Source organism: Ascaphus truei, unplaced genomic scaffold, assembly GCF_040206685.1.
Source record: "Ascaphus truei isolate aAscTru1 unplaced genomic scaffold, aAscTru1.hap1 HAP1_SCAFFOLD_514, whole genome shotgun sequence".
In the NCBI taxonomy this organism is placed as follows: domain Eukaryota; kingdom Metazoa; phylum Chordata; class Amphibia; order Anura; family Ascaphidae; genus Ascaphus; species Ascaphus truei.
Window position 1 is genome coordinate 81,170 of NW_027456845.1, and position 22,512 is coordinate 103,681.

Consider the following 22,512-nt stretch of genomic DNA (forward strand, 5'->3'; position numbering starts at 1 on the left):
GGAGAGAGACCGGGGGGGGGGAGGGGGAAGAGACAGGGGGGGGGAGGGGGAAGAGACAGGGGGGGGGAAAGAGAGACGGGGGGAAGAGAGACCAGGGAGGGGGGAGTGAGAGACCAGAGAGGGGGGAGTGAGAGACCAGGGAGGGGGGAGTGAGAGACCAGGGAGGGGGGAAGAGACTAAGGAGGGGAAAGACATGGGGGGGAGGAGCAAAGCATCCAGGGGGGGAGAAGAGAGACCAGGAGGGGAGCAGAGACGGGGGAGGGGGGAGAAAGAGACCAGGGGGGGAGAGAGAGACCAGGGGTGGAGAGAGAGACCAGGATGGGGAGAGAGACCAGGGGTCCCAGTGCAATGCAATGCCCAAAAGTGCAACGCAATTACAAATGTGAAACATTTGAAGATTTTTTCTGGCAGCTGGAACAGCGTGCTGGGGAGACTCGGGGGGTGAGGGGTGTCCCGGTGGTTCAACTGAGTGGCTGCAGCACTTACCTGGTAGTCAGAAACTTGTTCTCAGCGGAGCAGCAGTAGGCAGGTTCTATCATTCTTTAAGCTCTTGCTGGAGTGATGCCAGGGTTCAACAGCTTGTGTAACTGGGCATACTCTGACCCCCCCCCCCATACCCGAGTTGGCGCCATGAAGGTGTTAGAGGCAGAACGGAGGCTGAGTGCTTCTCCACATGGGGTCTAAGCAGCAGCAGGACACAGAGCGGAGTTCTTAAAGAGGAGGGGGGAAGGTAGCCGGTTCTGCGAACTAAGAGAATTTTAGGCACCGGTTCTCCAGAGCCGGTGCGAACCGGCAGAATCCCTCTACTGTCAGGACTGTTTCTTTGGACTACTCTGAACTTCAAAGGGACTTACTTGGGGCGGGGGTCCATCCTGGATAGCCCACTCAAGATGTCAATTGTTTTAATCAAATTTTATAGACATGGTCTGGGGAGAGGAGCTTCAAAGCCTCTCTACAAGGGGTGGGCTTATGCTGGTGCCATGAGGAAAGAATGTTTTTAAATCAGGGAAAAAGATTTTAAAAATCAGATCTCACCAGAGGCATGCTTTGAACAAAGTACGTGAGACCTCCTGTTCTGAGCCAGTGGCCTCTCTGGGGAAAATCCATAGCATTTGGTAAAGTATAGGATTTTCTGTTTCTGTTTTCTACTTTTATTTTAAGAAGCTATTCTGCCTTATATGGTAACTGTATGTTTTTTTTGTAATACCTTTTCTGTAACCTAAGCACTGTATTTTTATATATATTAAAACATTGAAAAAGTAATGCTTTGGGCTCTGAGTGAACTGATTGCACACTCTGGAGAAAGAAATTACGATTCAGACACATTTAGCTACAACTGATTTTGGTGTGTTAAAGTGCATAGTTTTTTAATATAAAAAAAGGGACCTGGGGCCCTGGCAAATATTAATCTGATATCTTTTATCATATTTGCATACCTCAGGTGGTGGCAGTGAATAGTTATGATTTGCAATTAAGTAGGGGTTAATATTAACTCACTGTTTCCTTGCGGAGGAGAAAGGTGGGGCGGCTAGAGTAGCCTTGTGTATTAACCCTGGTTGCATATCTAAGTCACATGTTCACTTGTGTGCTGTTCGTGGCGGTGGTATATTGGGACAGATTGGGGAGAGATACAACTTATTTGAGGGACCTTTGCGGGGTGAAGAGTGAGGCAGCTTGCGGGTTGTGTATTGATCCTTGATCCTATAGAGGAGATATTGTCCATTTGATGGACCTTTGCGGAGGTGAAAAGTGGGAGCGCTTGCGAGCGTCAGTATTAACCCTTGTCCCGTATGCAGGTCGCGGGTTAGCTGGGTGTCGTACGTGACAGTGATCAAACCGGATTAATACCAAAAAGGGAAGCCAAGGATAACACTAGACCAATTATAAATATACCGAACCAGATTAATAAAACAGACTCCAGCTATGATATTATCTATAGATTCCGAAAAGGCATTCGATAGAGTGAAATGGAATTTTATGTTTAAAATGCTGGAACATATAGGAACGGGGATATGTTTAGGTAGTATATAAATACACCATATAGCAATCCGTCAGCAAGGGTCAAGGTAAGTGGGCAGGTCTCACACTCATTTAAAATATTTAATGTTACGAGACAGGGATGCCCTTTGTCATCTTTGCACTAATAATGGAGCCATTAGCAGAATCAATAAGGAATCATCCAGATATTGTGGGATTTAAAATATGTGAGAAAGAACATAAGATCACATTATATGCAGATGATGTTCTTCTGATAATAACCAACCCTCTGGTTTTGTTTCAAAGTATAATGAATGTTCTGGGCAAATATAGTCTAGCATCTCATTTAAAAATCAACTTAACAAAAACAAAGGCTCTAAACATAAGTCTTCCGTAAGAGTTGGCGGTCTAAGTTAAAGAAAACTTCCCGTTCGAGTGGAAAAATAAGAGTATAAAATATCTAGGTATAAATATAACACCAAAAGTAGAAGATTTATCCAGGCCAATTATACTCCATTAGTAAAAACAATAGAAAACAATTTAAAAGGTGGAATAAAAATATTATCTCATGGATAGGTAGAATTAATTGTATTAAAATTAATATATTGCCGAGGCTTATGTATTTGTTCCAGGCTATCCCCGTGAAAGTTTCCAAGCAATATATTACTACACTTCAAAGTAAAATTACTACATTTATTTGAGAATTTAAAAAGGCAAGGACCAATACTAAAACATTGCAAAAACATAAATCACAAGGTGGGCTACCAAACATCAACAAATATTATCTCGCTACACAAGTGAATGCCCTTTTTGAATGGTTTCACTGTACTAAAAATAAACTCTGGGTGAAAATTGAAAAGAATTATTGCAAAGAAATACAGTAGATACAAATAAGGCTCCATGGCTTAAGAAGACTGATCACCCTAGAGGTTTTTACGAACACCCCACTATTGGCGCAGCACTAACACTAACCCCAATATGTTGGAACCCTGATTTTCCCCCACGGGCTCGACTCCGGAATAATTAAAAAGTGGAGTCAAGAGGGTGTAATAAGCCTGGGAGACCTGATGTTTTAAACACTTTCAGGACCAGGTCGAATTTAAAGAAGGGGAGAGATGGCAATATATGCACATTTTACAATATATGAACGGAAAAAAAAACAAAAAAATATATTAAGGGTGCTGAATCCTTTTGAAACAGTACTGGTTTTGCGGGGTGCAGGCAGGCACAATATATTGTATATCTATAGAGCATTACTAGAAATTAATATTGAAACTAAACCAGTGTTTGTACTAGCCTGGGAAAAAGAACTGGGTAGGGAGTACTCTGTACTCGAGTGGACACAGATATGGAGTGATGCTAGCTCTTCCTCGATATCAAATGAATATCCTAGAAAATGGATATAAGATAATGTATAGGTGGTACTACTCACCACAAAAGCTGAAAGAATGCTACTCAGGAACTTCCAATAAGTGAGGAGGTGGGAACAATGCTTCATATCTGGTGGGAGTGTAAGATAATAGAGCGGTTTTGGAATATGATATTACAGCAGATTTTTAATATTACCAAGATTAGAATCCCCAACGACCCGAGTGTTATATTGCTAAACAGAGAAGGGGCCAAGGGGCACAGAATTAGGAAATCTCTATTAATACATATGCTAAATGCAGCAAGATGTGCCATCGCGGCCAGTTGGAAAAAAATGGAGGCACCCAGTATGGGACAATGGGAGTCGAGTATGAAAGGTCATGAAAATGGAACAATAATCAAGGATAACCACTGACACTAGGTTAAAATTTGAACACCTTTGGCTGCCATGGTCAGAGTTTACGGCTAATAGAGCACCGTGAGAGGATTGAGAGTGGACACATTTGCCATAGTGAGAATAATGATAATAAGGATAACCATGTTACGCTGTGCTCACCACAAACAAGACAAGACCCCTGTACTGAGATGGGAGTATGAACACACCAGCCACAGACACGGGGATCATGTCCAGAGTGTAGAGTAGTCGTGCTAGCCGGGTCTGGGGTAGAGAGGTCAGGGTAGTCGTTAATACTTGCCATGGTCGGGTTTGGAGAGTGCAGGATCGTCGAGGTGCAATGCCGTGGTCTGGGTTGGTGAGGAGCGGAGGGTCAGAGGTAGCCAAGGTCAGAGTTCCAGAAAGTAGATTGTCCAGGGGCAAGCCGGGTCGGTACACGAAGGGTTAACTAGAAGCAAGGCACAAACTGGAGCGAGGCAAGACAGGAGTGGTAAACACTGTAACACAATCTATGCTCAGCCAAAGAGCCTGTGGCTCAGCTAAGCATATATACAGTAGAAAATAAGGGTATGACCCCACAAATGTCCGGATGCTACAAAAACTTGCTATAAGGCAAACAGTCCCATAATATCCTGTGTGGTGATTAACGGAGGTGACCACAACACTGCAGCAGTATATGAAATGAATATAGGTATAACCAGGCACACGTGTATTGACTAAACCGGGGTGGGTGTTATAAGGCAGAAACTGATAGAAGTACACGGCTACACATAGAAACACATACCGCCGAGTAAATCACCAAGAAGAAAATTCTTTGATAAAGTCCCTTCACGGGATGAAACGCGTTAGAGGTTCTTCCATGTTCACTATTTTGAACCAATAAAGTTTTTTTGATACAATAACGCTTGGTTGAGTTTACGGAGGGCTAGCAGTGACCGCTGGGATCATTCTTTTGCGACCATATATATAGAGGGCTGGGCCAATCCCCATGGGGGTGGAGCGGAGGCGCGGCCTCAGCGGAAACCTGAGATAGGTGGATCGATTGAAGCACAGCTGCAGCTTGTAAAAGCAGATCGATTGTTGCCACGGAGCTCGGGAGCATCGCGCACGCGTCACGGGCATGGGCCATCACACTGGGAGCGCGCAACGTGATCCAATGCCCACCTTCGCAGCGTCACGTGCGAACCCGATCCGAAGTTCGGCCAACTGATGCCCCGCGCGTGCTCGCAGGCGCGCAAGAACACGTGCGTGGCTGCCGGGCGTCAAGGATCCTCACAAACCCGTATTATTATTTATGGGATTGACTTGTTCTAGTTTATTTAATTTTTTTTTTGACTAATTATTTTATTTAATGTTTTATTTGTCAGATTGTTAGTCTTATGCTTGTTTTTATTAGTATCAATGCTGTCAGTTTATGTGTTATTGTATATCCGGTACTCTGATTAGTTGATACGATATTATACAATAAGTCCAAGTATGGCTGACTGTAGACCGCAGAGTGGAAAGGGTAAAAACCCTGACATGGTTTAAGTTATGCTGTATTGTTTTGTATATGTTAAATATTATAAAATTGTGGATTATAAATAAAGAATTTACAAAAAAAGAGAGCGTCAGTCTCCGGTGAGAGATCCAGCCCCCCGTGAGAGCACCAGTCTCCAGTCAGACAGCACAAAAAGCTCCAAAACGCAAACTCCCCTCAAACGTGTAAAAAGAAAGAAAATAACATAGTACAAATGTGTAACAAATTTTAAATTGAGTGATAGGGACCACTGAAACCCGTGAGTACTACAAGCGCAGCCGAGCCGTCCCCTGTCACTCGCATCAAAGAAGCTGGAATCGGAGGTTTCCATTGGCCCAATCGTCATCGTCACGTCATCCGCCGAGGAACCCAGAAGTGAGACACACTACGAGACTGGAGCCAGCCGTGGACGTTCGGGACACCGACACCATTAGACCCCGAGTGGTCCAAAGGCTTATTATATACCTGGAGCATGTGAGTTGAATGGGCTCACTGCTCATTTGTATTTAACTATAAAACTGATTTACACTATATAAACACCTCTATTTTGTTCTATGATCTGGAGATTTCCTGCTACACTTACTCATGATCCATACCAGATACAATCTGACAAACGCCTAAATATCGCTTCCACCACGTGAGTGAGCCTTCATAAGAGCTATAACTCAATTTAAAATTTGTTACACATTTGCACTATGTTATTTTCTTTTTACATGTTTGAGGGAAGTTTGCACTTTGGAGCTTTTTGAAGGTGTCTACCTAAGGGCTGTTGAGAAACACCCTTCAACCCGCTGCATTTCCCTTACATGGTGATATAAATACTTGCACTTAAAGTTTTAAATATTCACTTTCTAATTAAAATCTCTCCAAGACCAAACCGGCAAATCATCCAGGAAGTCACAAAGAACCCCAGAGTAACAGCCAAGGATCTGCAGGCCACTCTCGCCTTGTCTAATGTGAGTGTTCTTGACTCAACTATCAGAAAAACACTGAACAAGAATGGTGTTCATGGAAGGATAGCCAGAAGGAAACCACTGCTCTCTAAAAAGAACATTGCTGCCCATCTGAAGTTCACCAAAGAGCACATAGATGATCCACAAGATTTCTGGAACAATGTTCTCTGGACAGACGAGTGAAAGATAGAACTTTTTGGTCTCAATGAGAAATGCTATAATTGGCGAAAACAAAATTGCGTTCGAACAGGAGAACCTCATTCTAACTGTCAAGCATGGTGGTGGGCGTGTGATGGTTTGGGGCTACTGTGCTGCATCAGGACCTGTACGTGTCATCATTGACACAACCATGAATTCTGCATTGTATCAGAATATTCTAAAGGAGAATGTCAGGCCTTCCGTCTGTGAGCTGAAGCTGAAGCGAAAGAGTGTCATGCAGCAAGCCAATGATCCTAAACATACAAGCTGATCTATAAAAGAAACACAGGAAACACTTAGTTGAAGTCATTGCTGCTAAAGGGGTACTGAATCTAAAGGTTCACATACTTTTTCACACATGGATATTGAATATTTAATTTGTTGGATCAGGTTATTTTTATTTATTATTAGAATTTAGATTAAGATCTAATAACATTTCAGGTTTCAAATATGTGAAAATCCTAAGTGGTTCACAAACTTTTTCTCACCACTGTGAGAACACAACAGATAGACAACAGAGGGTTGTCCTAAATGGAACTTTTTCAGGTTGCGCTAAAGTCGTGAGTGGAGTACCTCAGGGATCGGTACTGGGACCCCTGCTTTTTAACTTGTTTATTAATGACCTTGAGGTTGGCATCGAGAGCAAAGTCTCCATCTTTGCTGATGATAATACATTGTGTAAGGTAGTAGAATCAGAGCAGGGTGTAATTTCTCTCCAGAAGGACTTGGAGAGACTGGAAATGTGGGCAGGTAAATGGCAGGTGAGGTTTAATACAGATAAATGTAAGGTTATGCATTTGGGATGCAAGAATAAACTGGCGACTTACACATTAAATGGGGATAAATTGGAGGAATCCTTGATGGAAAAGGATTTAGGAGTGCTTGTAGACAGCAGGCTTAGCAATAGTGCCCAAAGTCATACAGTAGCTGCAAAGGCAAACAAGATCTTATCTTATATTAAACGGGCAATGGATGGAAGGGAAGTAAACATAATTATGCCCCTTTACAAAGCATTAGTAAGACCACACCTTTAGTATGGAGTACAATTTTGGGCACCACTCCTTAGAAAATACATTCTGGAACTACAGAGAGTGCAGAGAAGAGCCACCAAATTAATAAAGGGGATGGACAATCTATCTTATGAGGAGAGGCTAGCTAAGTTAGATTAATTTACATTAGAAAAGAGACATCTAAGAGGGGATATGATAACTATATACAAATATATTCGGGGACAGTACAAGGAGATTTCAAATGAACTATTCATCCCAAGGGCAGTATAAATGACTAGGGGGCATCCCTTAAGGTTGGAGGAAAGGAGATTTCACAAGCAACAAAGGAAAGGGTTCTTTACAGTAAGGGCATCTACAATGTGGAATTCATCACCCATGGAGACTGTGATGGCAGATACAATAAATGTGTTCAAAAAAAGAATGGACATCTTTTTAGAAAGGAAAGGTATACAGGGATATACCAAATAAGTAAACATGGGAAGGTTGTAGATCCAGGGTGTAATCTGATTGCAAATTATTGGAGTCAGGAAAGAATTTATTTTTCCCCTTAATGGGTTTTTTTGTTTGCCTTTCTCTGGATCAATAAGTAAGTATAGATATAGGATAAAGTATCTGTTGTCTAAATTTAGCATTGGTTAAACTTGACGGACGCACGTCTTTTTTCAACCTCATCTACTATGTAACTGTAGTTGACAGCAACAGATGATATCATATTAGCCCGTAGAGCATAAACTGATATGGCATTAAGAAATATGTCATGCTATTTCAGTTTATTTTGGAAAAACTTGGCTGAAAATGGCACCTGACTGGTCCTCAAAGCTTGCACTCTTTTTTTTTTTTTTTTCAACTTAAGTTTTGTTAGAAGGTCACATGTACATCAGGCATTGCATACATTGTTATCCATCACAAAATCAGAACAAAATCCAGTGTCCATGTATTCTAGCTATGCACAGGACAGACTGGGGGGGGGACATACAGACAAACAAACATCTCTAAGCTACGCGTAGGGTAAACAGGGGGGGGTGGGGAGGGGGGGAGGGAAGTATCTTCTACCGTGGTTCCGCTGCGTGCCTTATCACCTTCAGCCAATCTCTTACAGGGGGTGGCTGGGATCTCACCGGTTCCATCTGCGCCCCCCTCATGGGGCTCTCTATATCTCCCGTCTGTCTCTTATTTTTAGTGTCATTATTTGTGTTTGTGCTGCACTACCACGGGAGAACGCATTTCTCTCTATCATTGCCAGATTGTGGACCTGTTTACCCCCGGTATGTCTGTCTGGAACAGCCACGGTATCCAGACGTTTAGGTAATTTTCGCCTGTGTCTTGTACGAGGCTGGTCAGTTTTTCCATCTGACAGACCGTCCAGATTCTATTCCGAATTGCTGCTATTAATGGGATCGTATTTTGTTTCCAGCGTGCTGTGATCTCTCCCCTCACTGCCGTTGCAAAGTGGGATATCAGTTTATGGGTATGTTTGGATAGGTCTTTGTGTGGTCTGTTCAGAAGGAACAACCATGGGTCCAATGGGACCTCAACGCCTAGGATTCTAGTTAGCCAATCTTTGATTTGTTCCCAGACTCCGACTATTTTGGGGCAAGACCACAGCATATGTAACAGGTCTGCTTGCTGTCCACATTGTCTGGGGCACAATGGGGAGTAACCGGGCAGAAATTTAGCTAATTTTGTGGGGGTGTAGTACCATCTCATCATTACTTTATATGCGTTCTCCCGTGGGGTCGTGCATATGGAGCTCTTGGAGACCGCAGTCGTAATTTTTGTCCACTCCTCTAATTCCAGCTCCTCCCCTAGGTCAGACTCCCATCTGGTCATATAACCCAGTTTTTCCGCCACTTCTACTCCCGAACCCATCACTTCTTTGTATAACTGCGATATGAGTCCCTTAGTGGTTGTCACTGAGCGACAGAGCTTTTCGGAATTTGTCAATGGGCTTATTGGTTGATATGCCTGGTAAAATGCTCTGATCTGGAGGTATCTAAAGAATTCAGCATTCGGGATATTGTTATCAGATTTTAGTAGATCAAAAGTTTGTATGCCTCTTCTACCCTCCAGATCTGTTAATCGGTTGAGATGGTTAGCTTTCCAGATTGCGAAATTAGGACCGTTCAGTCCCGGAGCAAATAATGGATTATCCCATAGGGGGGTCATACCAGATTTTTGATGGGTCAGAGAACACTTAAGCCTTGTACTCTCCCACACCGAGAGTGAGTTGGTCATTGAGGATAGCGGCCATTTGGTGCCCGATCGCACCTTTTTAGGTAGCCAGATTAGGTGTTTCAAGTCAATTGGGGAGCAAATCTCCTGTTCTATCTCGACCCATCGTTTTGAGTCCGGGTCGGCGTGCCATTGCACAATTTGGCATAATTGTGCCGCTTTATAATATGAGAACAAGCAAGGTACCGCCAGCCCCCCTGCCCCCGTTTGTCTACGCATTATCTGCTTGCCTACTCTCGCCTTCTTACCTCCCCAGATAAATTTATCTATTTCTGATTGAAGCGCGAGGGTTTCCTTCAATCGTATCGGCACCGGTAGGGTTTGGTACAGATAAAGAAGGCGGGGAAGCAGGTTCATCTTAATGCAGTGGATCTTTCCGATCCAAGAGATTTTATGAGTAGCCCATCGCCGTATGTCCCCTTTCAGGGTGCTTATTAATTTAGGGTAATTGGCCTGGTATAGCAGCTTGGCTGTCTTTGTGACGTTGATTCACAAATATTTAATTTGATTCTGTTGCCATGCAAAATTAAAGTTGAGGGTGATCAGCTTCTCCAATGGTTTTGGCAAATTTATGTTCATAGCCTCTGATTTAGCCTGATTGATTTTGAAACCAGAGATCCTGTTAAACCTCCCGAGTAAGCCAAATAGGTTTGGCAGAGAGGTAAGGGGTTTAGCGATTGTCAGGAATACATCATCCGCATATAGTGCCACCTTATGCGACTGGCTTCCAATGACAATACCTGAGATGTCTCTACTGTCTCTAATCTGAGCAGCCAGGGGTTCCATGCACAAAGCAAAGAGAAGTGGGGAGAGCGGGCAGCCTTGTCTCGTGCCGCTTCTAATTGAAAAGGGATCCGAGACGAATCCTCGGTGGGTCACCCTCGCTGACGGATCTGAATATAGGGCCAAAATAGCTCTCGTCACCCTCTCCCCCAGTCCAAACGCTCCAAGCGTAGCCTCTAAGTATGGCCAGTCTATCCTATCAAATGCCTTTTCTGCATCCAGGCTGAGCGCCATAACTGGAATTGATCTTGTATTGGCTATTTCTAACAGATCAATGATTCGTCTGGTATTATCCGCTGCCTGCCTGCCCGTGATAAACCCGACTTGATCTGGGTGCACCAGCCTGGGAAGGACTAGACTCAAACGGTTGGCCAATAATTTAGCATAGATTTTAATGTCCGAATTAATCAGGGAAATTGGTCTATAACTACCACAATCCTGCAGGTCTTTTCCCGGTTTGGGTATTACTGAGATGGACGCTTGAAGCATATGTCGAGGGAAGGGGGTTCCCTCCAATACTTGGTTAAACATGCGTAGTAGATGAGGTGTCAATTGTTGTTTATATTTTTTATAGTAAAGATTAGAGAATCCGTCAGGACCCGGGGCCTTAGAGGGTTTCAAATTATTGATTACCTCCATAACCTCTTCCGAGGTGAAATGCTTGCACTCTTTTTAAACATAAAAGATAGCACTTTTGTCAGGGTTTTGTAAGAAATCTTATTACGTACCATTCATGTAAGGTTTTAATAACATTTTAACTCAAGAGATAAATGTGCCGCAATATTTTTTGCAATGTTTTATGTCAATTTATAGGAAAATTATTTGTATTACTGCACTGAATTTCTGGCTATATTAATGTTAATGAATATAGTTATATTTGTGGGAAAAAGACGGGTAATCCTTTTTTTGTTGTTTTTTTCCTGGGGTGGAGGGAGGGGGCAATATTGCAAGTTGATGTGCAAACATTGAATCAGAAAGCATCTTAATTTTTTTACTACATAGATGACCAAAGCTTATTATATTGTCTGCCTTTTAACTTTCAATGGGAGAGGGAGTAGAATCTTATCTGTTTCCAAATGTTATTAAAATGTGCTACTAGTATTAGTCACATTTATGCAAAGAAGACAAATTATACATGGAAAAATAATTAATCAATTTAACAAAGCAGAGGTTATTTTTCAAATGTCTTACTTTAAATTCATTATTACACACTCGTGACATGATATACAGCTCTGCAGTAGTAGAACAATACAAACATAACCAATCTTTTCAATGAAATGCTGGGGGATCGCGTGAGGCCTCTGCAACACTATACTTACCTTGATTCTGCCAGCATCACTCATGTCCATCGCAACGCGGCATCAAACGACGCCACGGGGCCATGTGACGTGACACGCGTCAAATGACGCTGCGGGTCACGTGACATGACATTACATGACCCCGCGGCATCATTTGACCCTTTAGCCTCATATATGAAAGAGGCAATTTAGATAATCAAGAATCCCCGGCGTTATTTTACACGTCCACATTTATCCGGGAAGTTTACTCTTTAATACATAATTTTACTTTACATGATTGATGCAAATAACTGATTTTATTGCTTGTGTTAAATTATGCATGTATTCTAAACTTCAGAAGTTTTTTCTCTGCAAGATGACGTGTAAAGAAAAAAAACTTCCAAACTACATTACAAAAAAAAAAAAAATCGGGGGAAGCTGAGAATAAAGTAACAGGGAATAGAAGACCTTTATGGTGTTTATTTTTTATTACATGCCTTAGGACTACAAGCATTTAAGTGTTTTTATAAAAACACTATCATAACAATAAAAGAGGAGTCATTTGATGGTTTATTTACCCGTTCTAACCTTTACAAAGTGTCAAGTCTTCTTTAAAATGTTTGCTTCAGGCTGTAGTTTTACAAGCTGGGCAGAGGATTGGTCAGGCCCCTTAATTGTTGACCCTGAACTGATTTAGGGACAGAATACAGATGGCTTATGTTCACAAAACCAGAACTGCTGATTGCTACTTTTTGTGTTTTTGAAGAAAAAAAAAAAAAAACTTCTACCTCCTACAAAATAACTTATTTCTCATACTACTTAATCATATCCTTCTTTCACTCTCTGGCTGTTTCATATATTACGGAGATACTCTCTATAAAATGGATACCCACATATAACAACTTTCCCCATGTAACAAAGAAAGTTATTTACAGCACAGATTTATAGCTCACATAAACATTCCACTTTAAAGTTGTTTATTTTCAGCCGTAACTTAGAACATTAAAATTACTTGGAATTTGACAGGTCTAAGCGGATATGTAATTCTGTGCAGGTTGTGATTGCTTTTACTGGATTACCCTTATAACCACACATACATATTAGTTATATTATTAATGTATTATGAAAATCGTTTATCTAGTCTTGTACGCTTATTGTTTTCCCGTTTGTCTAATAAAAGGTTTCTACAATCTGTAAAGAATCTTGAGTTTCTTCACGGATTTCTATTCTCGTTAGTTATCAAATGGATATGTAGGCCTACTGTATACATACTGCAACACGATTAATGTTAGATTCATTTATCTTAGCTTCCAGTGCCCATAACAAATATTATATAACCAACACAATGATGCATATTTAGCTAGCTATACCAACTCAATCTATATATTAATTTTACATTGCATAAACTACAGGGGGTTTCAGAGTGCAGGTCACTGGTGTCTTACCCCCAGAAGCCGTTTAAATGAGCTTAGCTTTGACAATCAAAATAAAAGAAAATTCAAATGTTGGGTCCTAGTTCTGCACAGGGATTGCCCAAATCCCTTAAAATGTATGTGTAAGGCTGCGCTTATAGTGCTAGCGAAAGCGACGCGACGTTGCGTCAAAACAAATGCATTGCTGCTGTCGCGTGCGCTTATAGTAAGCGCGATGGCTTGGATGCAATCGCTGGAAGTCATCTCAATTTGATTTATACAGCGACCGTAGCCTTTCGTCGCCGTCACTGGCACTATAAGCCTAGCCCAAGAGTGCAGCAGCGCTGAGCAAGAACCCGAGAGAGGGGGTTGAAATGTTGGCATTTTTGTTGCGCGAGTAATACATTTATTTGTTCTTTGCTGCGTCATTTCCTCTTACACATGAAATAACTAAGACATCTTTCATTCATAAGCAGATTAAAAGGTGCGGATACATAGGACAAAAAAATTCCAGCAATTAAACTGCCGCTCCTACCCGTCCCATACGTAGTTCTTCTACAGCTTCAAATAAACTTGTTTTAAACTCTAACAGCTGGAAGGAGAGCAAGGTTTCAAAAGAACCTTGGAAGGTGTAAGAAGTCGTCTCTGTTTTTATACCATCTTCATCCATTTTGTTAATGATCTGCAAAACACAATGCAGTAGTAACTGTGATTTACTGTATATAATTTACTCAAGGTTTGCCTAAATGGCTGCATTAAAGGTGCAGTCCCGGGTACTTATCTTTTTTTAATTTATTTTAAATGCAGCCATTTTATTTTTAAGATGATGTTGCAGTCCAGAATATATCAGCCTCCAAAATCACAGACTATGGCTGCCATTTTCCCCATACGTGTCAACAGGATGAAGCTTGAGTGACACATGCTTATTTTAGCATCACTATTGATGATGGAAAAGAAGAAAATAAATAAAAACGCGGTGACGTATATTTTTAAGAGTACTTGAATTTGATGTGCTTTTTGTTGCCTGCTGCATGAGACTGCCACTTTAACCAGTGGGGCTGCAAGGCTAGTGTCTCGGGGCATTCCGTCACTCACGATCACATGACCAGTACCGTGATCGCTACGTCACTGATATTGAAACGGAAGGGGGAGCAGTCATCCCCCTTCTGTTTCGTCATCAGGGCAGATCGCGTCCTGAGCGCCGGATGCGATCTCCCTTAAGAAAACAAACCTTTTTGGTGGGACATAGCTACTAGGTTATGGGGGACCCAGCGTGCAAGACCCCATGACATAATAGCTACATCCTAGGCTAGGGCACTCAAAGGGTTAACTAACGAGTATTAGTGTTCACTTCTTTCACTAAATGTTTTGGCCAAAAGACTGAACTAGATGACCTACACTTGTAAGAAGAAAAAACCCTATAGAAATTAACTAAATAAGTTGTCGTGTTGGATATGCATTGGGGATTCTTTGTTGACAATAGGGAAAAGACATTAACTTCTTAAATTCATGCTAAAAAAAAAATATATATAACAATCTGGAAGGTATTTAACATCAACATTTATCCCATAAATAAATGATCATTAAAGCTATATGATACATCTTACTTCTGCCTACCGCTGAACATTACAGATAGGGAAAGGGGTGAATTGATCCACCATGGAAGTTGCGTTCTGCTCTCATTGAGGGGTAGAGAGAGGAGGACGGGAGCCCGGATCCTTTTTACATTAACCGATCTGCCTTCTATGAGGCTGACGCGTCTCCAACTGCATGTCACTAACTGTCCCCAATTACCCCACTTGTCACGCTGACAGTAGTATCACGGTAATAAAACAATTTAAATATTGACTTACCATCATTTTATATTATCACAAGATTACTATCAGTCACATAGGTGTATATCACCCAGCTCTCGTTTGTGCTAATGTTCCCCTAACACAATCATTACCGTTTATTTATATTCCACAGCGCAGTACAATGAGGGGCTATGGACAAGAACATAAAACACACAACTGAAAGCATGATGAAACAAAAAGATACGGAGGCCCCTGCTCTGAGAAGCTTACAACCTAAAAGGTTTTATGTCTACGAAATCATAGAAGAAAATTGGAAGTTGTTAAATTAGATGTTTTTCTTATGAATTTATATCCCCCCAAAAATACAAATGCAAAGCAGAATGTAGGAATTGTTATATTTTTTTTAAACTAAATATTGAATGTTAATTCTATGCTGATCTCTCCACGAGCGAAAAATTGTAAATAAGTCTGGTTCATCCAATTCCTTTACGCACACTTTAAATTTTTTAACCAACAATCCCATTACAAAAGGAGCAGTTTATTTATTTCAATGTATAAAAAAATTCCCGGCATTACGGAGGACATCAACCTTAATTCAGGACGGAGTTATCTGTTTGATGCAGACACGGAGCACAGCCAAGTCTGCCTCATTGGGAACCCCATGTCCTGATGGAGGAACGAAACCGATTGGGGAGTAAACTGAACGATTCTTTACTGGCCTGTTTACAATAAGTCGCTTTCCCCATGCCGGAGAAGATTTGGGTCCCATTCATTGAAATGGAGCTGGTCTCTTCTCCAGCAAAGGGAAGATTATTAAATATGGGCATTTAACTTGCAATGTCATGTGGGAACTTCTATTTACAGGGAAGTAAAAACTTCACATTGCGCCCCAAATATTAGACAGTGTCCCGATCAATAAGCAGTATTGTCAATTAAATGTCTGCCGCACTCCAACCAAACTATCGCTATTTTTTAAAAGTCTTGTACCTATTAAAACCAGGTGAACCTTTTGTAGCTATTTCTTGGATTCCCGCCATTGGTTGACGCCTTCAGCTAATTACAGCACTTTGCAGATCAATGAATGATTTGATATATGTTTAGCGGATTATTATAAGGAAGCTAATACTACCCCCTATTTAATGAATATATACGTATATGCAAATAAATCAAATTTTTATTTGTAAAATTCTTAATCAGTAAAAAAGGGGACACAAAATAATTGTGTACCAAGGAAAATTCACTTAAATGCACACCTCACTATTCCATAAAATGTAACCTTTATTGCTATTAACTTAAAACATATATTATCGAGTGTTCGTGTAAGTGTAATAAAAATATATTAAACAAAATTAAACAGAGCAGTGACAATCCCTGAAATATATATTGCCACTCATATGCTTAATTAGCAATCAGATGGTAGGGATAGAGACTGCAGATCAGCGAGGTGGAAATAACGACCAATATCAACAGTTGAACACAGTTTGATGAGGGAGAGACAAATTGATCAAATAACAACTCTCAAAGTACAAACTATGAACACATATTAATGTTCAATACAGTATTAATAAGGCACAATGCTAAGATGTTGCATTGGCCACACCACGCTGTGTGTGAATGGTTGATGTATAAATATATACTTCTAATGGAGTACCACAGCATATAATGCAGCAAGGATCCTTAATATGTGTTCATAGTATGTACTTTGAGAGTTGTTATTTGATCAATTTGGCTCTGCCTCATCAAACTGTGTTCAACTGTTGATATTGGTGGTTATTTCCACCTCGCTGATCTGCAGTCTCTATCCCTACCATTAGGGTGACCAGATTTTGAAAATGAAAAACCGGGACATTTTTTTTTTTAACATAACAGTTTATTTATTGTAGTACATTTATACTTTACTACCATTAGTCCTTGTTACATAGGTGTGTGTGTGTCTGTGTGTGTGGTGTGGGTGTGTGTCTGTGTGTGTGTGTGTTGACCTCACTAATCGAACAAAAAAACCCAGATGTGAATGATTCTGAACCCATTAACCAGTGTCAGGACGCCGCCTCTTCACAATTTCTAAAGCAGCAATCCCGCCTGGGATCTTACCTGATCCGCAGTCCCTCAAGGTACTATACTGGAGGGGAGGTGTTCCCTACCTGTCTTCCGAGGTCTCCCGCGTGAAACTTGAGTCAGATCTGGAAGAAAGCAGGGTAGGTTACTTCGGTGTAGGTATACGGCAGATAAGATAAGACAGGGAGGGTGAGAGAGACAGAGAGGGTGAGAGAGACAGGGAGAGAGAGAGAGGGTGAGAGAGACAGAGAGAGAGTGGGTGAGAGAGACAGAGAGAGGGTGAGAGAGACAGAGAGAGCGGGTGAGAGAGACAGAGAGAGGGTGAGAGAGACAGAGAGAGAGGGTGAGAGAGACAGAGAGGGTGAGAGAGACAGAGAGGGTGAGAGAGACAGAGAGAGAGCGGGTGAGAGAGACAGAGAGAGAGCGGGTGAGAGAGACAGAGAGAGGGTGAGAGAGACAGAGAGCGCGGGTGAGAGAGACAGAGAGAGGGTGAGAGAGACAGAGAGAGGGTGAGAGAGACAGAGAGAGGGTGAGAGAGACAGAGAGAGGGTGAGAGAGACAGAGAGAGGGTGAGAGAGGCAGAGAGAGAGCGGGTGAGAGAGACAGAGCGGGTGAGAGAGACAGAGAGAGAGGGTGAGAGAGACAGGGAGAGAGAGACAGAGAGGGTGAGAGAGACAGAGAGAGCGAGGGTGAGAGAGAGGGTGAGAGAGGGGGTGAGAGAGACAGAGGGTGAGAGAGGGTGAGAGAGACAGAGAGAGAGGGTGAGAGAGAGAGGGGTGAGAGAGAGAGAGGGTGAGAGAGAGAGAGGTGAGAGAGAGAGGTGAGAGAGAGAGGTGAGAGAGAGGGAGAGAGAGAGAGGGAGAGAGAGACAGGGAGAGACAGGGAGAGACAGGGAGAGAGGGAGAGGGAGGCAGGGAGAGAGACACGGAGAGAGAGACAGGGAGAGAGAGACAGAGAGAGAGAGACAGGGAGAGAGAGACAGGGAGAGAGAGGGTGAGAGACAGGGAGAGAGAGACGGGGAGAGAGAGACAGATGGGGAGAGAGGGTGAGAGAGAGGAAGAGAGAGGGTGAGAGAGACAGAGAGAGAGGGTGAGAGAGACAGAGAGAGAGAGAGAGAGGGTGAGAGAGACAGAGAGAGAGGGTGAGAGAGACAGAGAGGGTGAGAGAGAGGATGAGAGAGACACAGAGAGACAGGGTGAGAGAGACAGAGAGAGGTGAGAGAGGGTGAGAGAGGGTGAGAGAAAGGTGAGAGAGAGAGAGGGTGAGAGAGAGAGGGAGAGAGAGACAGGGAGAGAGGGAGAGACAGGGAGAGAGCGGGAGAGACAGGGAGAGAGAGGGTGAGAGACAGGGAGAGAGAGGGTGAGAGACAGGGAGAGAGAGACGGGGAGAGAGAGATAGGGAGAGAGAGACGGGGAGAGAGAGACGGGGAGAGAGACAGGGAGAGAGAGAGGGGGGGAGAGAGGGTGAGAGAGAGAGGGGGGGAGAGAGGGGGAGAGAGAGAGGAAGAGAGAGGGTGAGAGAGACAGAGAGAGAGAGAGAGAGGGTGAGAGAGACAGAGAGAGAGGGTGAGACAGAGAGAGAGGGTGAGAGAGACAGAGAGGGTGAGAGAGAGGGTGAGAGAGACACAGAGAGACAGGGTGAGAGAGGATGAGAGAGAGAGGGTGAGAGAAAGGTGAGAGAGAGATAGGGTGAGAGAGAGAGAGGGTGAGAGAGAGGGAGAGAGAGGGCGAGAGAGAGAGGGTGAGAGGGAGAGAGAGGGAGAGAGAGAGGGAGAGAGAGAAGAGAGAGAGAGAGAGAGAGAGAGGGAGAGAGAGACAGGGAGAGAGAGAGGGAGAGACAGGGAGAGAGAGAGAGAGAGACAGGGAGAGAGAGAGAGAGAGACAGGGAGAGAGAGGGTGAGAGACAGGGAGAGAGAGGGTGAGGGAGACAGGGAGAGAGAGAGGGTGAGAGAGAGGGTGGGAGAGAGGATGAGAGAGAGAGGGTGAGAGAGAGACAGACATAGAGAGGGTGAGAGAGAGACAGACAGAGAGGGTGAGAGAGACAGAGACAGAGAGGGAGAGAGGGGGAGACGGGGAGGGGAGAGAGGGGGAGACGGGGAGGGAGAGAGGGGGAGACGGGGAGGGAGAGAGGGGGAGACGGGGAGGGAGAGAGGGGGAGACGGAGAGAGAGGGAGACGGGGAGGGGGAGACGGGGAGGGGGAGACGGGGAGGGGGAGACGGGGAGGGAGAGAGAGGGAGACAGGGGGAGACGGGGAGGGAGAGAGGGGGAGACGGGGAGAGAGGGGGAGACGGGGAGGGAGAGAGGGGGAGACAGGGAGACACACACACACACAGATACACACACACAGGTACACACACACACACACTGGTACGTACACACACACACACAGTGGTACACACACACACAGTGGTACACACACACAGGTACACACACACACTGGTACACACACACACACAGGTACACACACACTGGAGTACAGACAGAGGCAGCCACGAGCAGGCGGCTCCCCGCCTCCCCCCGCGCCCATCTCCCGCACCAAGGGGGGGAGGAGGGGGATGGGAGCGCCGGGACGCAAAGGTACAAACTGCCGCCCCCTTCCCCCGATGGGCAGCCACGGGTTCCCGGGGCAGAATGGGGGGACACCGCGCAGCCACCACTGCCCGCCCCCGCGCCCATCTCCCGCACCAAGGGGACCGTAGGGGAAGGGAGCGCCAGTACAGGAGGCAAAGGCACTAAAAACCCACCTCATATCACCCCGGGTGGGCAGAGGGGAGTAGACACCGCGCAGAGGAGCCTGGAGCGGGCAGAGACACCCCCCACGTGTGCTCTGCCGCAGGAAGCGGAAGCCCCGCCCCCCTGGTCTTGACCCCCCCCCCCCCAGGCACGCTGGTCCTGCACCCCGCCCCCAGGCATGCTGGTCCTGCCCCCTGTGGCCCGCCCCAAGGCACCCTGGTCCTGCCCCCGCCACAGGCACGCTGGCCCTGCCCCCTGCCGCCAGGCACCCTGGCCCTGCCACCCCCCCACGGCACCCTTCCTTCCATCCATTCCCACATGCCGGGCCTTGGCGAAGGATGATGCCGGGGGCGGTGCTTAATGCCGGGACGCAGGGAATTGGCCAACAAGGTACGAAACTGCCGGGGGGGGGGGACTTTGTACAATGCCAGGCCGCATAAAATCAGCAAGACCCATTTCCCACGTAACACAAGCCCAACCCCTGGCATTAAAAAAAAAAAATACTTACCAGCCGGGCTGCTGCAGTCTCCTCCTCCGCGCCGCCGCAGACTCGTGCACCGCGCACCGCAGCTTACTCGCGCACCGCCGGCGACAAAAAGAAAAACGGGGACACATTGAGGAAAACTCGGGACATTTCCGGGACACACAGGAAACAGGGACAGCTCTCGAAAAACCGGGACTGTCCCGGCAATAGGGGGACGGGTGGTCATCCTACCTACCATCTCATTGCTAATTAAGCATATGAGTGGCAATATATATCTCAGGGATTGTCACTGCTATTTAATTTTAATATATTTTTATTACACTTACACGATCATTCGATAATATGTTTTAAGTTAATAGCAATAAAGGTTACATTTTATGGAATAGAGACGTGTGCATTTAAGTGAATTTTCCTTGGTACACAATTATTTTGTGTCCCCTTTTTTACTGATTCACTTTCAGTTCACAGTTTGCCCCCACTCATAATTATCGAATGACTGTTAAAGTTAATTAGCAAGATTTAAGTTGATCACTCCCTATCCCCCCTTGTTTTTAAAATTCTTAATGCCAGGTCTTGCAGCCGCTTCATTTACAGATGATATATTTCTTAGGCTATGGGTAATATTGCACACCTTGTTCTTATATATTTTGTGTTATTAGGCGTCTCTGAGATTGAATCCATTGTGTACCCGGGTACTACGTACGTTAAGTAATTCCAGGACTGGAATACTGGCGTACTAAACAATTGAGGTATGTGCTATATTATCATTATTCATTGCCACTCGGTGCGTGTGCGATTTTATGCTGTTTTTATACACTGACTTTTTCTCACGCAAAAACATTTGGACTGCAGCAAATTCTGGTTATATACCCCGAGTGCCTTCATATCTAAGGTATTCTAATTCCTGTCTTTGGGTTTCTCGTCTAATGTTTGCTAAATTCTGTGTATAATAACTTGCACGTGTTACAAAGCCTCCACAGAAGCTGCCCACTTGCTGTAAACTCCTGAATATCACATTGACAGTGCACAGTGTTGTGAGGGTCTGTGGTCACGTTAATTTTTATTACATTTCTCACTGTGTGCCATTAACTATAGTAGTTATTTAGCCGTTACAGTTCACATACATGTAGAATTCTGCTGGTATTTTAGGTATCATGTTATGGAGGGGCCGCCAGAACCCTCTCCCCCACCAGCACTAAGACAAAGTAATTAAAAGAGTTTCCCCGACACCGCCTCGGCCTATAACACCGCCCACCACAAGCTGCAGTTCATTTTTACTTCGCACCTCAAAATGGCGCTGGCAACTTCTCTGAGGTGCGCTCCAATGCGGCTACGTCACTTCCGTCAACGGTGTTTTCCCGCCCAAACGCTCCGAAGCACGGCGGCGATAGGGGAATGATCTGGTGGGCGGGACCGATGAGAGGCGGCCCCGGAAGTCACGCGTGCTGCTTTGACGTCTTTCACACTTCCAGCCAGGGTTGCAGTGAAGCAGGGAGCTGTGCCATTACAATGAGCCATTATTATCCAGTCATTGCTACAGGCCCTAAAATAGGATTCTTCTACCTGTTATTTTTAATGCTCAGAGTATTATATATTAGTGTGGTGTGTGTGCTAAATATATAAACCTAATACAAAATTGATTTGTGTGTCGTATATATATTATATGTCCCCTCGTTCTGCATAAGGCTGAGTCCATAGAAGGACAAGCAGCGCTGAGCCGTGCGGACGCTCCGCGCTGAGCCCCTGCATCCTCCATGAGAATGTCTTTAGAGGGGGCTCTCGCGAGCATCCGCAGGCGTGCTGAGGCGCTGGATTTTTCAGCCGACAGCCAAACTGTTTTTCAGAGTGCTGTCAGCTGAAAACATCCAATCAGCGCGGAGCAGCGTCAACGTGTCGGCGCCGTGACGTTGACGTGGGTGCGTCGCGGGGCGATTGGCCCAGCGACGTCACTGCCCCGCCTCCATCAGTCTCGCCTCCCGATCGCGCCCGCTGGCGTGCATGGGCATGAAATCGCGCAGATTTCAACAGGCGAGCGTCAGCGCGGTCCAGCCCTGCTACCCCTTCTATGGGCCCCAGCCTTAATATAGATATGAACAGGAAGTGCTTAACGAGATAATCAGAATTAGCAACGGGAAAAGAAAAAGGTGCCAGCTTCAGAGCACCGAATCCCTTATTTGTATTCTTGATGGAGGCTAGAATTGTGCAGTGTGGACCATTTTGTGGTATGAACAATTAAAAAATATATCTTATTGAAAAATATATTTAAAATAAAGGCAATAATGAACTCAAAATGACAACATATAAACGTTAAAGTACGCCCT

General features: G+C 44.3%; 1 protein-coding gene across 1 annotated transcript in view; it reads right to left on the bottom strand.

Moving 5' to 3' along the window:
• LOC142485026 (coiled-coil domain-containing protein 73-like) overlaps positions 1–21,333 on the bottom strand; it is a 61,537-nt gene extending 40,204 nt beyond the window's left edge. Inside the window, exons 1-2 of the mRNA XM_075584258.1 lie at positions 21,316–21,333; positions 13,659–13,805 (exon numbers count right to left, since the gene is read on the bottom strand). Of these exons, the coding sequence (XP_075440373.1) occupies positions 13,659–13,793 (135 nt within the window). The 5' untranslated portion in view covers positions 13,794–13,805; positions 21,316–21,333. The remainder of the gene's footprint in view (positions 1–13,658; positions 13,806–21,315) is intronic.
• Between the last annotated feature and the right edge of the window lie 1,179 nt (positions 21,334–22,512).